The sequence below is a fragment of the Larus michahellis genome, chromosome 23 (assembly GCF_964199755.1).
Source record: "Larus michahellis chromosome 23, bLarMic1.1, whole genome shotgun sequence".
Lineage (NCBI taxonomy): Eukaryota > Metazoa > Chordata > Aves > Charadriiformes > Laridae > Larus > Larus michahellis.
Window position 1 is genome coordinate 4,635,269 of NC_133918.1, and position 15,274 is coordinate 4,650,542.

At 62.0% G+C, this 15,274-nt stretch overlaps 3 protein-coding genes across 4 annotated transcripts; 1 reads left to right on the forward strand and 2 right to left on the reverse strand.

The window, feature by feature from the left end:
- Window positions 1-1,908: 1,908 nt before the first annotated feature.
- LOC141734339 (uncharacterized) lies at window positions 1,909-3,766 on the reverse strand. The gene is made up of 2 exons (XM_074565952.1): window positions 2,833-3,766; window positions 1,909-2,089 (listed from the first exon to the last, which is right to left on the reverse strand). Exons 1-2 carry the CDS (start codon window positions 3,764-3,766, stop codon window positions 1,962-1,964), a joined length of 1,062 nt encoding a protein of 353 aa, XP_074422053.1. The 3' UTR covers window positions 1,909-1,961.
- Window positions 1,909-12,672, reverse strand: ABHD8 (abhydrolase domain containing 8). Of its 2 annotated transcripts, none has more exons than XM_074565951.1 (5): window positions 12,323-12,672; window positions 5,578-6,355; window positions 4,778-4,948; window positions 4,386-4,602; window positions 1,909-4,262 (listed from the first exon to the last, which is right to left on the reverse strand). In XM_074565951.1, exons 2-5 carry the CDS (start codon window positions 6,345-6,347, stop codon window positions 4,113-4,115), a joined length of 1,308 nt encoding a protein of 435 aa, XP_074422052.1. In that variant the 5' UTR covers window positions 6,348-6,355; window positions 12,323-12,672; the 3' UTR covers window positions 1,909-4,112. The 2 variants fall into 2 exon arrangements, with proteins under 2 accessions (XP_074422052.1, XP_074422051.1); XM_074565950.1 differs by lacking the exon at window positions 12,323-12,672 and adding an exon at window positions 7,768-7,990.
- Window positions 12,673-13,907: 1,235 nt separating this feature from the next.
- On the forward strand, window positions 13,908-14,922 carry MRPL34 (mitochondrial ribosomal protein L34). Its single transcript, XM_074566022.1, has 2 exons — window positions 13,908-14,057; window positions 14,246-14,922. Exons 1-2 carry the CDS (start codon window positions 14,014-14,016, stop codon window positions 14,601-14,603), a joined length of 402 nt encoding a protein of 133 aa, XP_074422123.1. The 5' UTR covers window positions 13,908-14,013; the 3' UTR covers window positions 14,604-14,922.
- The last annotated feature ends 352 nt before the right edge of the window (window positions 14,923-15,274 follow it).

A 15,274-nucleotide genomic window follows, 5' to 3' on the forward strand; every position in this document is an offset into this window, starting at 1 on the left:
TGATGGGCATGGGGGGCTGCAGTGGGGGGCTGGGGATGGTGGTGATGGGAATGGGGATCTGGCGGCCATGGTGGTGGGCATGGGGGGCTGCTCCAGGGGGTTGGGGACCGTGGGGATGGGGGCCTGAGGGCCATGGTGGTGGGCATGGGGGGCTACTCCAGGGGGCTGGGGACTGTGGGGATGGGGGCCTGAGGGCCATGGTGGTGGGCATGGGGGGCTGCTCCAGGGGGCTGGGGACCGTGGTAATGGGCATGGGGGGCTGGGGACTGTGGTGACGGTGCCCGCGGTCCCGCAGGGCTGCCCCAAGGTGCGACGCATCCTGGAGATCTGGGCGAGCGGGCAGGGTGTCATCTCCGTGCACTGCTTCCAGAGCGCCGTCCCGGCGGAGGCGTACACGCGGGAGGGCTGCATGCTGGAGGCTCTGGGTGAGCAGGGCTCGGGGCGGGGGGGGACACAGTGCTGCCGTGGCCCCCTGCCCCTGCCGCGGCTCCCGGCATCGGTTCTGCCACCACTGCGACTCCCTGCATCCCTCTCTCCCGCTCCATGCAGGAGTCAGGGGGATGCAGCCCATCCTGCGGCACACGGGGACTTTGGGGTCCCTGGTTGCCAGCGCAGGGTCTGGGCATAATCCCCCAAACCCCCATCTCCTGTGGGAAAAACTGCCTGGGAACGGGTGCTGGTGGGGGGTGTGGGGCTGCCTCCATCCCTGGGGAGCTGGGGGGGCTGGTGGGGTGCAGGGGGCAGGGGCTGGGGGTGGTGACCCTGTCCCCGCAGGGCTGTGGGTGCTGCTGGGGGACTGGGGTTGTGGGTGCTGACCCCGGCCCTGGGGGGCTGGGGGTGCTGGTGGGGTGCAGGGGGCAGGGGCTGGGGGTGCTGACCCCGTCCCCACAGGGCTGTGGGTGCTGACGGGGAGCAGAGGGCTGGGGTTTTGGGTGCTGACCCCGTCCTTGGGGGGCTGGGGGTGCTGATGGGGAGCAGGGGGCTGGGATTTTGGGTGCTGACCCCATCCCTGGGGGCCTGGGAGTGCTGGTGGGAAGCAGGGGGCTGGGGTTTTGGGTGCAGACCCCGTCCCTGGGGGGCTGTGGGTGCTGGTCGGGAGCTGGGGGCTGAGGCTGTGGGTGCAGACCCCATCTTTGGGGGGCCGTGGGTGCTGATGGGGAGCAGGGAGTTGGGGTTTTGGGTGCTGACTCCGTCCCTGGAGGCCTTTGGGTGCTGACCCCATCCATCCCCGCAGGGCTGTGGGTGCTGATGGGGAGCAGGGGGCTGGGATTTTGGGTGCTGATCACATCCCTGGGGGGCTGTGGGTGCTGGTGGGGGGCTGGGGGCTGGGGCTGGGGGTGCTGAGCCCGTCCCTGGGGGGCTTTGAGTGCTGACCCCATCCCCGCAGGGCTGTGGGTGCTGATGGGGAGCAGGGGGCTGGGGTTTTGGGTGCTGACCCCGTCCCCGCAGGGCTGCAGACCATCACCAACCAGAGGAAGGGGAACTGCTACGGCGTGGCAGCGAGCTGGCCGGCGGCACGGCGCCGGCGCCTGGGCGTCCACATGCTGCACCGGGCCATGCGCATCTTCCTGGCCGAGGGCGAGCGGCACCTCCGGCCGCCCGACATCCAGGGCAGGCGCTGAGCACCCCGGGGGGGCACCCCCTGCCCTGCCCGAGGAGGCGCCTGTGCTCTGGGTGCGGGGTTTTTTTAATGTCGTGAACACTGGGCGAGAATTTTTCTATTTTTTCTACGATAAATAAATCGCTGCGGGTCACCTTTTGCTAAGAAACCCAGGCCGTGCGCGATTTCTGGCTTGGCTTCCCCGCTCCGCTGTGCTCCTAGGACCTCCCCCCCCCCAACGCATCCGACCTAGGGCGTCCCTCCTAGGAGCCCCACACGTCTCTCCCCATCATGGAGTCGGACGCGGCTGAGAATATAACGTGGTTTTACTGTATGAAATGGCACTAATGCGGCGCGGGGCTCAGCGGCGGGGTTCCGGTGTGCGGTTTGCCTTGGCCTTAGCACAAGCGATGTGGGTACAAGCGACACAGACTCCGTGGCAAACAGAGGTCGAAGAGCCGTGGCCCGCGGCCGGGCACCGACAGTCACCTGGGAGGTGGCGGCGAGCGGGGGGAGAGGGGGGGTCAGAGCCGTGTTTTGGGGTACGGTGGCGTTTCTGGGTGCCCTTATTGCAGAGCCCGGCCGTGCTGCGGCGTCTCCCCTGGCCAGGACGGGGTGAGAGAGATGTCGGGTGGGGGGAAGGCTCGTGGGAACAATTTGAACCCAGGGACATTAAAATTCTCATTATGAGACAGGCAGGGGCAGGCGCCGGCAGAGGGGCAGCTCTGCCCCGGTGCTGGGACAGAGTTGGGGACACACATGGGGTCCCCATCATGCCAGGGGCCAGCTCTGAAGGACCCTTCCCTCTTCTACATCGCTCATTTTGGGGAGAAAGACGGGCTCGGCCGCGGGGACGGCGCGTTGCAGGGGGGTGCCAGCTCTGGTGGGAGCAGCCCTGCCTAAGCCGGGAGCCCCTCGAGCCGCCCCGGGGTGCCTCGGCGCGGTGCCAGCCCCACTGGGGGCGACGGGGTGCTGGGTGGGACGCGGGCCAAGGGTGAGGTTTCCGTGAGACTGGTTGTTTCTTTGGTTTAAAATGGGGGGGGAAATAAGAGGGAAGCAAAGCTTTGGGGGAGCCGGGGGGGGCCGGGGCCATCCCCAGCGTGCGGCTACGGGGCTGGAGAGTGGCCATGCCAAGTACAGCGTCCTCCCGGCTCGCTCAGGCTCCCGCTGGAGCCGGGAGCCCCCGGACCCCGTGATGGCACCCGGGTCCCTGCTCGACACTCGTCATGTACCTTCTCGGTCCTGCCCGGCTCCTGGCAGCGGGATGCGAAGCGCGGAGGGGAGGAGATGATGGGACCAGTGGGTTACGTACAGAACGGTGTCGGCGGGTAATGAGCTGTTGTTCATCAAGATCAGACGGTCGCAGTTTTCTTCGTCGCTCCTGTGTTGCTCCGAGACCTCAGGGATCCGTACGGGAGCTGTCAGCAAGGACAGACACAGCGGCAAGGTGACGGTGTATTGCTGATCCCCTGGTGCACCAGGGATGGGGGTGATCCCGGCGGAGATGTGGTCCAGGAGCAGGTAGTGGGTCCCGGAGTCGTGGAGGAGCTGGAAGCTGGGAAGGGCGAGCGGATCGGACGCTGCAGGAGTCGCTGTGTGGTGGCGATGGCTCCGAGCATCTCGAGGACGCGGCAGCGGGAGGGAAGCAGAGGGCTGTGCAGAAGCCAGTGCTGCGGTACCTAAAGCGATGGCGGTCGGGGACGTGACTGCACGGATGGCGGCACCGGGGACCGCAGGAGAGCTCAGGTTTGGCGTTGTCCTGCCCACCGCAGCCATGCCAGTGCCACCACAGCGGGGGGGCTGATGGTCCTTCTGGCCGTGCCCGTGGGAGCGGGTCACCACCTCCTCGTCCTCAGCTCCCAGCCAGGCAGAGACGAGCTGTGCGGGCAGAGACGAGCTGTGCCGGCAGACTCTCGCCAGCGCCAGGCAGGAGCTGCTGGACGCCACGTGCTCGGCTGCGGGCGATAACGGTGGTCCCATGCTCCCGGCCCCACAAACAGCTCCAGCGAAGCGCTCCAGGGCTCGGAGAGGCAAATCCCGCTGCTGAGGCAAAGGAGCCTTTGGCTTCCCCTTAAAACGATCCCAGCTCAGCTCCTCCAACCCTGGCCGGGAAGGTGCCGGAGCCGACGCGCTCTCCCTAGAGGAACCACTCCAATTTCTTCCCATTTTGCTGCAGGTGCAACCAGTCTCCCTGCGGCCGCCTCCTCTCTGTCCCCGGGGATGGGGAGTTGCTGCGTGAGGAAAATAATACTACAAAGAAACAGGATGAAGACGCTCCAGCGGCTGCCATGCTGTCCCCGAGGGGATGGGGACCAGGTCTGCCGTGTTCCCACTGCTGGCCCCACGCACCCCTGCCCAGGGGAGCCTCCGTGCTCCGCCACCAGCCTCCGAGGTGGCCGGGAAAGAAAATCGGCGAGGGCAGCCTCCGCCGCACCCCTCCGCTCTCGCAAACCCCTCTCCTCTCCGAAACGTCTCTCCCATCGGAGCAGCCTGGTCACCACGTCCCGCCGCCTTATTTCTTCTCCCCTTGCCCGTCCCCAGCTGGCGTCTCGGGCTCCCACAGGACAAACTCGTGGAGCAGCGTGTTCACCGTCTCGGGACACTCCATCATCACCATGTGGCTGCCCTCATCGATCACCTTCAGGAAGGCGATCAGCAGGATCTGGAGGGAGAGGGTGGCAGCAGCAGGTGTCAGCGCGGGGACGAGCCCACTGCCCCCATGGCCACGTGCCAGCAGGCAGACCCCAGCCCTCGCCCACCCTCCCAGCCCCGCTCCGTCCCCTACCTCGGCCATTCGTTGGTCCTCCTCCACCGGGACAAACTTGTCGTGCATGCCATGGACCAGGAGCACGGGCACGGCCAGCTCCGCGTGGTAAACCTCATCGCCCTCCGGCCAGTACTGCCCGCTCATCATGGCGCGCAGCACGAAGGAGGAGACGTTGAAGGCGTTGCCTTCCTTCAGCAGCTGCTTTTCTTTGGCACCCTGGCGAGCGAAGCCAGCCCTGCGGGAGGGAGCCGGTGCGGGCAGAGGGTTAGCCCCCCCCGTAGTGCCTCAGCATCAGGGGGACGGGAGGATGGGGTGTCCCTGCCCATGCTGGGGGTCGCCGTCGGTGGCTGGAAGCCAGGGTGGCCAGGGACAACCCTCCTCAGTGCCGCGGTATCGGGACGGCCACTCACTTGAGGAAGCTCCAGGCCAGGCACGGGGAGAGGCAGTGCAGCACGCAGGTGGGCATGTTGAAGATGGAGCAGAGGCTGGGCTCCAGCGCTGTCGGGCCCCCTCCGTTGATCATGATCACCTTATGGACCAGGTCTGGGTACTCGTGGGCGAGGAAGGTGCAGAAGGACACCCTGTGGGGAGAGAGAGAGATGGTGGGCATGGGGACCACGCGCTGATCCCACGGCACCGGTGGATGCTGCACCCCAAGGCAGATCCCAAGGATCCATGGCCGGAGCCCAGGCTCCAGTCCCTCGTTTGACCCATAACAGGGCAGGGTAACCCCAGTCAAAGCCACAGACCCCCAGAGCCTGAGTGGAGGGGCTGAGCTCGGAGTTTCACCCCTGCCCAGACCAAAGCAGGGTGCTGGGACCCGCTCGGTGCCTGCCAGCCTGGACCAGCCTTGTCCTTCTGATCTAATCCTGCCCAGCTCGGACCCATCTCTGGCTCCTTCTCCTCCCAGGGCTGCTCTCTGCACTGCTTAGTCTCCATCTAATTGACTTTCTTGGGCTTACTCTATTTATAGGCTTTGCTCTGCCAGCTTCCCTGCTGGAGGACGGGCTCCAGGATTAGCTGGAGGCAGGGACACACACCAAGAGGACGTAGGAGATCAGAGCTGAGAGATAAACCCAGAAGGGGAAACCCCGCACCCCCTTCTGCCTCTCCGCCCCCAAAGTGCAGGAATTGCTGGGCGTTTGCTGCCAAGGAGAGGACTGGGGGGATGAATCCATCCCTTCCCTCCTGGGATCTCCCCGTCCCTTACCCGTATGAGTGTCCTATCAGGATATTCCTCTTCTTCGCGTAGCGCTTGAAGACGGCCCTCATGTCCTCCGCCAGTGCGTAGAATGTGTACGCGGCAGCAATTTGGGGAGCTGAGCTGCAGCCGTGGCCAGCCAGGTCGGGAGCCACCACTTCGTAGCCCAGCTTGGTAAAGAAGTCCAGCTGCTCCTTCCAGATGTCCAGCGAGCCGCCCACGCCATGGATGAAGAAGAGGACCACGTCGCTGTGCGTCCCTTTGCAGCTCGTGATCTGCTTCTTGCAGTCAATGTTGATGACTTTCTTGGGTTTACGCTTCCGACGCTTGCCGGGCGCAGTGGCTGCCTCCCGTGTGCCGCATCCTGGCGTGCCGCATCCTGGCGTGCCAGCAGGAGCCTGGGCAGGAGTTTGGCCGGCCACGTCGGAGAGCTCCAGCTCCACGGTGCTGTTGGGTTCCCCCAAGCCATTCTGGCAGTGCAGGATCTCGGAGCGGACGGCATCCCCCAGGTTCTCGATCACCAGCTGCCCGTTGCGGTAGACGGTGATCTTGCGCTTGCAGTGCACCGTGCCCCGCTCCAGGCCCCCCGGCTGGGGCTCCTCGGGCTCCTCCGGGGCCGGGCGGTTGGGAGCGCTGTGCCTGACCCGCAGGATCCTCCCCGGCTTCACCTCCATGAAGCTGTAGCCGTTGCTGGACTCAACACTGTCCAGTGGCCCCACGGCGTTCGTCGTCTTGCCCATCAGGCAGCACAGGAGCCCATCGGTGATGCTGTTCAGCATTATGCTCCCTGCAATGAAGGCAAGAGGGGGGGGCGGCAGGAGAAGGGGGGGTCAGTCACGAGCTCCAGCACCCAGCGGGGACCTGCTGGGGGTCCTGGCTGTGGCACAGGGGAGCGGGGACAGCCCTGTCCGCCCCCCCCCCAAGCTTTGCTTCCAGCCCCGACAAGGCAGGGGAGAACGTGCCTCGGGGGATGCATCGAGGGGTGAACGCGGTGCTCCCCAAACGCACAGCCCTCCTCGGCCACGTGCAAACGGGCTTTTATTTCTGATCAAAGATGGATCCAGCACTCCCCGTCCAGCTTTGTCTGGGCCAGGTCCCTGCCACCGAGCCGGAGCGACGCGTGCTGGCCCAGCAGAGGTGAACTGGAGCGGCTGGAAATCCACCCAGTCCCTGGCACGCAGCCGCCTCCGAGGAGGGACCTGCTCTGGCCAAAGGAAGGTACACGCAAAGGAAAGCCTGTTTGAAATGAAAATGTTATTTCTGGCACCAAATATGGGGCTGAGGGAAGATTCAGCTACGAAAATGCATTATTTATACCATTAAATATATATACTTATCTCTAGTCTAAACCACCAATACAAATAGCGAGAGGTGGAAATCACAAGGGCTGGAGCTGACGGTTTTAATCAAAGTCACTCCGCAAACGGAGGCTGAAAATAATACGTCAAGAAAACAGGGGAGGAGGGGGAAAGTGCAAGCTTGGGGGGTGCGATACCCCCTCCCCACATCCCCACCTGGCACCACATGGGCTGGGGGGCCGTGGCCCTGTCCTTATTGTCCCCGAGGCTCATTCCTTGACATTTGCTCTTCTAGATGCACTCGGGTGGCTTTGAGAGAAGGCTGCGGGCGTGGGGACCCCCGACCCTGGCCGAGAGTGAAGCCAGACCTGAGCAAGGGCAGACGCGAGGTAGGAAAGGCCGGTGGCACTGGGGACATCGGTGCAGGGACCAGAGCTCGATGCCATCCTGGCAGAGCCGAGGGTGGCTGCGGAGGGGGCTGGGGAGGTCGCTGCCTCCCCTGGCTGGCAGCCTCATGCGCGTTTATTATTGATGAAGCTAAACATGGTGAATTATTGATGCCGATGGGCAAAGAGAGCCGGAGCGGGCACTGCGCGGAGGGGCTGGCCCTGCAGGAGGGGGCACCGGCCACCCCCCGAGTGGTGCCTGTGGGTACCGACCACCACCCCTGCGGAGGAGAGAAAGAAAAGCTCATTCCCAGAGGGGAATTGAAGTCTAAATCCCAGTGCTGTTGTCGGGAGCAGTGCACTTAGCTCCCTGAACAACCCCTCCAAGCGCACTCAGCAGGATTACGGACGCTTTGCTGGCAAACCGCAAGAGAGGGAATTAGTTAAACAAAATAAGGGATGGAGGCAGGCTGGGAACACGGGCTGCTGCCTCCTCAGTGGCTTTTACCATTCACCATGTTTGGGGAAGCCACCACTGCCTCCTCCTCGGAGATCCACCGACCCCCACACACCCAGCCTGGCCCCTGCGTCCTCCCGGGGACCGGAGAGCTGCCGGCCAGCGAGGAGCCCCGGCGCTCCAGTCCCAGCCCAACACATGGCTTTGTGGGTTTCCCCAGGAAAAAGCAGCCTGGTTGCTCCAGGCAGGCGATCTGGGTAGCGGTTCCCTTGGCAAAGACGGAGCGGTTTATCCGGGGAGAGCTGCCAGCTCTCGGGACAGCAGCCAGCGCTCGGTTCTCGCCCGGCTCTGCGGGGACGGTGGCCTGACTCCCACGCAAACGCCGCGTAAAGCTCTGGGTGCTGAACTGTAGGGACTGGAGATGCAGCAAAGCCGCTCCAGGGTGCTCCTTCTCCTCGCCGCTGGCTGGGGAGGTCCTCGGGAGCTCCCCCCAGCGTGGGGCATGGCAGTCCCAGCTCTCTGCGGCTTGGTGCCTGGGTTTGCATCGGCGATCTCTCTTCTGGACCCGAGCACATCCATGCAGGATCCGGCTGCACCGAGAGCTTTCCAGCATCCTCCTGCACCCCGCAGGCTGGCCAAACATCCTGCTAAACAGCCGTGTCACCCGCCGGGCACCCTTCACTGCTCCGGGGATGGACCCTTCCAAGCTGATGAGCAAGAGCAGGAGATCTCAGAGCCCGGGGAAAGAGGAGCCAAATCCAGACCTCGCTGGCAAGGGGCCGCCCTGCTCTGCTGAGCCAACAGATCGGTGCTGAGCCCGAGGAGCTGGGCACCAGACTGGCTGGAGCCCTGGCTGGAAGATGCCCAGCTGCCTTTGCACCGGGATGGACACGCCATTGCTCTTACCGTGCTTTTGAGCACCGGCTGGGTGCCGGGCTCGGGCTGCTCTCGATCCCCGAGCAGCTCTGGGATGCTAATGCTGAACAGAGAAATGGGGCGGGCAGAAAACCCGTGGGGAGAGGGGAAACCAGGCAGAACCTGAGCCTCGTGGTCCCCACCAGCACAACTGCGAGCTCTCCGCAAGCTCTGCCCGTGGCTGGCAGGTCACATCCTGCATCTGCGCTGGGTCCGGATCCCCTGGGTTCAGCCTTTGGGACCTGGACGTGGTTCTGCCTCTGGTTTCCATAAGGCCCGGCTTTGCGCTGCGCCTCCATTTCACAAGGTACTAATGATGTCTGCATGGATTATAAACAGGACTTCTGGCCAAACCGCCTCGACATTGATGAACTTCTCAGGATTAACTCAATTAGTCCATCCTGTTCATTTCCAGAATTGATTTGCTGGAAGGCTCTGGCAGTCAGGAGCTCTGCAGGCAGATCCAGGAGCCCAGGCTCCGGCCTCGGAGCCACCCTCCGGCATCACCGGCTCTGGGTACTCCTGAATCCCACTGGGATTATTCAGCTGAGATGCCACCACTTGGATACACCCAGGCTGGAGCTCGTGGTCCAGGACGTGGCAATCCCTGCTGGATATCAGACCGAGAAAACACCAGCCGAATCCCATCAGAGAGCTGTGCCAGGTGGGAAATGGAGGGGAGAGGAGGTTAAACGACTCGACTGGATGTCAGGCTTCGTCTGAGGGGCTGGGAGGCAAAGCGCACCCGTCTCCCACCTCCCCCGCGCCTCCTCTAACCCACTGTGCTGTCTGCCGCGGCTGGTGCAGCCACAAACATCAAGGGATGTTCCCTTCGCGAGATGAAAAGGGCTGAAAATGAAACCAGATGGATGCGAAGAACTTTGCAAAGATGCTGGTAACCATGGCGATGGGCTGCTTTCCCCATCCTCCCCCCCCATCCTCCATCCCGGCTACCTTTCATCACCGCCCCCGGCAGAGAGCGAGATTTCGGCACGGCTTACATAAGGCCAGGCACAACAATGAGTCAGGCGCGGCGTGAACCTGCCGTCGGTCACTGTGTCCCGGCGAGGCCGAGGGTACGGCACAGGCTTGGGAAGGCGGATGGCATCGCCCCGAGCTGATACCTACATCCTGGTCCCCCCCAACATCACATTTTCCTCCAGGAAACCGCTCCCAGCAGAGAAGGGATGCTGGAGGGACGCTGGAGGTTAACCCCAGGAGGCTTCACCCTCCCTTGCCGCTGCGATGAAGAACCCGGCTGGGGAAAAAAAAACAACTTACTGACCTACTTTGGGCTGCAGCGCCTCAGATTTTATACAACTTGACGGCACCATGTCACAGCTGGAGAAAAATGGGACGAGATGTGTTGTGTCAGGGTGGAGAGCGGAAAGCCCGACGGGGTAACGTGACAGGCAGCCACGTGGGGCTGACACAGAGCCCGTGGGGCTGACATACAGCCCATGGGGCTGATACAGAGCCCGTGGGGCTGACATACAGTCTGTGGGGCTGACACTGAGCCCATATGGCTGATATACAGCCTGTGGGGCTGGCATAGAGCTTATGGGGCTGATATATAGCCCGTGGGGTTAACACAAAGCCCGTGGGCTTAACACAAAGCCCATGGGGCTGACACGGAGCCTGTGGGACTGACATACAGTCTGTGGGGCTGACATAGAGCTTGTGGGGCTGATATACAGCCCATGGGGCTGACACAGAGCCCATGGGGTTGACACGGAGCCCGTGGGTCTGATACGGAGCCCGTGGGGCCAACATACAGCCCATGGGGTAGTATATGGGGGCAGCGGTCACACCGCATCTGCCCCAGGGACGTGACAGCACGGTGTGGGCATGCTTGTGGCTGTGCCAGGATGGGCTAGCCAGGCTGGCTCTTCCCTTGCCATCCCTGCAGAGAAGAGGGTCTCCCCTGGCCCAAACAGCCTCCCCGGTCCTGCCTCCCGCGGGGGTCCCGCCCCCACTGGGTTGCTGGGTACAGCTGACGTCCCAAACATCCAGGGGGCTAGGAATGGCAAAAATATCCTCCTCCTGTCCCTGCTGGGGAGTCCTTGAATTGTGGGCAGGAGAAAGGACTGCGCGTTTCTCCCCGACGGCCCCCAGGGCAGCTGTAAGCCCATCCCTGCCCAGAGAAGTCCTGGGAAACACTTGGCCCTGATAAGCGAGCCAAGAGCATCGTTTACCGCGAGCAGGATGCAGCACCGGAGCCAATGGCCACGAACCTCCCCATAACCCAGGAAGTCCCATCGCAGCCCAGCACCTCCGCTCCCCTCCCTGCACTCAGCTCTGGACCCTCGCGGGGAGTAGCAGGGACTTGATATCTGCTAATTCCTTGCAAATCCTCAGAGGAGAGGTGCCAGAGAGGAGCGTGAGATGTGCTGCAGCCAGAAGCCGACCTGCCATAATAATTTGTTCAGCTCTAATCCCTTCCCTCCGGGGCTCGCGAGTATTAATGATGACACACAACACTCCTGAGGAATGGGCAAATATTATTATGCTCTTCCCAGCCTCCCCCAGCCGTTCACTCTCTGCAAAGTGGAGAAACTGCAGCATCGAGAAATGCATAAAAAGAACGGCTGTTTAAGCACCTATCTCAGATACACACAAGGAAATGTTTACGCTGCTTAGGCTGGGTCCTGCAAAGTAAAATTCCCTCTGGGGGAAGGGGAAAAAGCCACTTCAGCTGGTGGCAAGCACCTGGATTTATTCTGTTACGCCTGGCTTCCCCATCCTGATACAATTATAGCGGCTTTATCAGGACAGCCAGGAGTAAGTAGTCAGGAAGGCTTTAGCGGTCGTACAGAGAGAAAACCAAGGAAGCAGCCCTGAATCCTCAGCACAGGGTCCCCGTCCGCGGGCAGCACGACTTCACCGGGGGCCCGCAGGACGCAGGCAAATCGCGTGCAGTCAAGAAACGACACGGCAGGGAAAGCAGAGCATCTGTAAGACATACGGCAGGCTGGAGCCGCGGCTGGCTGCCTGCCACACGGCTCTCTTTAGGAAGGAAGAAGACCTTGAGAAACAAAAGATCATACAATGCACAGCCTGCGCCTGACCTCTGCCACCGAAACCCCCCTTAACCCCCTGCGCTTCCCAAACCTCCTGGATTTCCAGGGGGATTTGCCCACCGCATAGCAGCAGAAAAAGCCGGTTGGATTCCTCCAGCAGCCAACGTCCTCCAGCAGCAAGCTGGAAGAAACCATTGCAAGGAAGCAGGAGAAGAAGAAAACCCTGCCCCCTCCGCCGGGCAGCGATGCGTGCAGGTGCCCCCTCGATCTCCAACCGAAAATCCAAGCAGATTTGACACGCACATAGCAACAGCAGCTCTTCGGGCAGAGCCAGCAATCGTTTACTGCAATTGCATCACAACAGAAGCCGTCCTTTAAGTTTTATTGCTGGGTAGCTTTTTATAACCCCGCGCTCAAATCAAGCTCAATACAACAGGGCTATTTAAGTGCAAGCAATGCCGTGTCTCTGCGAGGCTGCCGTCTCCCCTTCTCTCCCCGCAATCCCATCTAGCGCCTCTCAAATCCCTTCCCACCGTCAGCTTCGAAAAAACACATCTTTTGGCCATTTTGCTCCCCGTGCAGAGCACCTTCCTCCCCTCCAGCGCATGCCCTACATCACAGCTTGTGCTCCAAGCCCTCTGCACAAAGAGAGAGAGAGAGACAGAAGAGGATGCTCACCTCATTTATTGACAAGGATTGTCAGGAGTCGAGGCTGCAAATGAAAGGCTTAAATCTTGCAGGAGGCAAAAGGGGGAGAGAGGAAGAGATGCCCGAGGCGGTGGGAGCCTGTGCAGGATGCAGGGTGCCAGCGCTGGCAGGCTGCTCAGCTTTCCAGCTCCTCCGATTACATTTTTTTTGCCTGGCTGGTGGGAAGGATGGAGCAATGCCTTCAGCTCAGCTCATCCGCTTTAGACCGAAATCTCTCCTTCCATCTTCTCCCCATGAGCAGCTTCATAACTGAGCTCGGGGGTTTGGGGGTGCTATTTGTCCTTGCAGTCTATAGCCATAGAAAGCCCCTTAAATCCCTCCTAAAGAGGAGGGCTCTCGGCGTGACAGACAAGGAGACTTGCCAGTCAAAGCAAGACCCAGCGCAGCCTGGCCGCCCGCCCATGGAGAGCCTGCCAGGAGCTGGGGGGGCAGGAGGGCTCACCCTGGGTTTTTGCCCCTTCCAGTGGGATGAGTTACTGAGTTCCTTTTTCACCTTTTACCATTTTCTCACCATTCCGGTATTCACAGCTTCCCAGAGGTCACCAGCGTGTCGGTGCCATGAGCGTGTCGGAGCTCAGCACGGGGGACGGTGCACCGAAAGCCCAGGGGCCAGGACAGGAGGACAAACATAAAATGAGGAACGTCTCTTGGGTTTAATGTCACACCAGTGGGTTTGGCAGGGCTGCAGTCGCAACCCCTCACCCCGGCGGGCCAATTTCTGGCAGGAACACACCAAACCAGTGGAGAAAAACTCCGGAGCTGGTGCCTGCTCTTGGGCGATGCGGCCGGGCTTGCCTCCAGCAAAGCAATCTGGAGGATCTTCTCGATGAGCAGAGCAGAGCGCAGAGCAAGGGTGACCGAGATCCTGCGGGTTAGTGGTGACTCACCCGCTGACCTCCAAGCTGGCCCTCTGGCTCCTCCTCCTCCTCCTCCTCTTCTTCCTCCTCCTCCTGCACCTCATTTCCCTGCTCTGTAAAACACAGATAACCACATTCACCTACACAGGAATGGGCAGTGGCTGAACCTTTCTGTAGGTGCCTTGGCACATCCCACATGCTGCTGCTCTCTCTATATATTTTTATATAGGTTAGAGGAGGAAGGTGAGCGGAGTCCGGTGCTGGTCCCAGCCCCAATGTACCCCTCCGGCGGTGCCCACGGGGGCTTCGAAAAATGGATGCTTCTGCTCCACACTGCTTGTCGTGACAATTTTGGGGGCAGCCAGAGCACGCCCCTTGGGGGTGAGGCGGCTGGGATGGTGGTGGGGCCATGGGCCCCCTGAGGTGACAGGGCCCCGGGCCCAGCCCACCCCGCAGGGGCCCAAACACCGGAGCCGACACAAGCAGAACCATCCTGGAGAGGAATAAATCACCCTTTAACAGCGTCCGTTGCTCTGTTCGCTGTCTGTGACCGGGACCAGCTCCCCGCCCCGCGGGAGGCCTCGGCCCTTGGCGAACCCGGGGGGCGCAGGCCGCACCCCGCGGCCGTTGCCATGGTAACAGCGCCCCCGGCGGGACTATAACCCCCATCATCCCTTGCGGCCGCGCCGTACGTGCGTGCCTCCCTCCCGCCCACTGCGCACGCGCGTCTCCCCGCCGGCCGGAGGCAGCCAATAGGAGGCGGTGTTGTTGGCAGGACGGTGTTGCCAGGACGGGCTGAGGGCGATGGCGGCGCTGGGCCGCCTCTGGCCGCCCGCCCTTGGCGGCAGGTAACGGCGGCCACCGCGCCCCCGGGGAGGGCTGAGGGGAGAAGACAGCGGGGGCGAGCGGGCCGGGGGCTGGGTGAGCCCCGTCCCTCATGGCTGCAAAAAAGCCCGTTATTCTCCTGTCAGCGGCAGCGCCAGGCTCTCTCTCCTCATTTCTCTTTGTTTTTTTTTTTTCCCCCCTTTTTCCAAAGATTTCGTCTCCTGCAGCAAGCTGCAGCCTGCTCTTCCCAGCTGCGAACAGCCTCCGTCCTCTCGAGCTCCCTGGCGCTGCCCCTCGGAAGCCGTCTCTCCCTCAGAAGCCATCCCTCCTTGGGAAACCACCATTCCTTGGGAAGCCATCCCTCCTTCGAGCCCGCTGGCATCCATCCCAGCCCGGCGTCTCCCTGGAACCACCAGCAGATCCGCACAAAAGCGCGAGGGAACGAATACCAACCCAACAACCGCAAACGCAAGCGGACCCATGGCTGGATCAAGCGCATCAGCACGCCGGGCGGCATCGAGGTCATCCTCCGGCGTATGCTGAAGGGCAGGAAATCTCTGACCCACTGAGGGCTCTGCCCGATGGCTCGACGTGGCGTGGGGCGAGCTCGAATCGAGCCCTAGAGCCGCCGTGGCTTTGGAATCACCCAGTTTGTGCCGAGGGACACTGGCTCACATGCTCCCGACACGAGAGGGACAGTCGGTCGCAGCCGCTTGGAGCAGCAGCGACCGACTGTCCCTCTCGTGTCAGGAGCGTGTAAGCAATTGCGCTGGTGGCCTTCGAGGGCTGTGTTTAATGGTTACTTCTCAAATTGTGAAATTATTGCTGCTTTGTGTGGTCCTGGGGGTAAACTTGAGCTGTAATTAAAGCCCGGCGACTCGCCTTGAACCTCCTGCGCTGATCGGTAATGCAGAACTGAACTGGGTGAGGGGTGGGGGGGAAGGCGGCTTGTTGGGGTGGGGAGCCTTCGGGAGAATGGCAGGAGTGTGGGATTAGGGCTGGGGGGGTGGGAACTTTGGTTTTTAGTTTAGTTTGGTTAGCTTTGGTTTAGTTTAGTCTAGTTAGCACCCTACTTGGCTTGGCCTGATGCTGTTCAGTGCTCCCAGGAATCATTGGAAGTTCGCAGAAAGTCGCTGTTTATGCTGATGGTGCAAAAATGGGGCAAACTGCTAATAAGAGGAAGAACTGGGAGAAATGCAGAATAACTTGGGAGGGGCACGGAGATGCTGGGAGGGCTGGA

Coding starts and splice junctions, on each gene's coding strand:
- LOC141734339 (XM_074565952.1), bottom strand. CDS start 3,766: ATGGGAAGAAATTGGAGTGGTTCCTCTAGGGAGAGCGCGTCGGCTCCG. Junction 2,090..2,832: donor AGCCGGGCAGGACCGAGAAG/GTACATGACGAG, acceptor GCCACCTCCCAG/GTGACTGTCGGTGCCCGGCC.
- ABHD8 (XM_074565950.1), bottom strand. CDS start 7,909: ATGTGTTGGGCTGGGACTGGAGCGCCGGGGCTCCTCGCTGGCCGGCAG. Junction 6,356..7,767: donor TGGTGGCTTCCCCAAACATG/GTGAATGGTAAA, acceptor CCTTCATTGCAG/GGAGCATAATGCTGAACAGC. Junction 4,949..5,577: donor CTGATAGGACACTCATACGG/GTAAGGGACGGG, acceptor CTCTCCCCACAG/GGTGTCCTTCTGCACCTTCC.
- MRPL34 (XM_074566022.1), top strand. CDS start 14,014: ATGGCGGCGCTGGGCCGCCTCTGGCCGCCCGCCCTTGGCGGCAG. Junction 14,058..14,245: donor CCGCCCGCCCTTGGCGGCAG/GTAACGGCGGCC, acceptor CTTTTTCCAAAG/ATTTCGTCTCCTGCAGCAAG.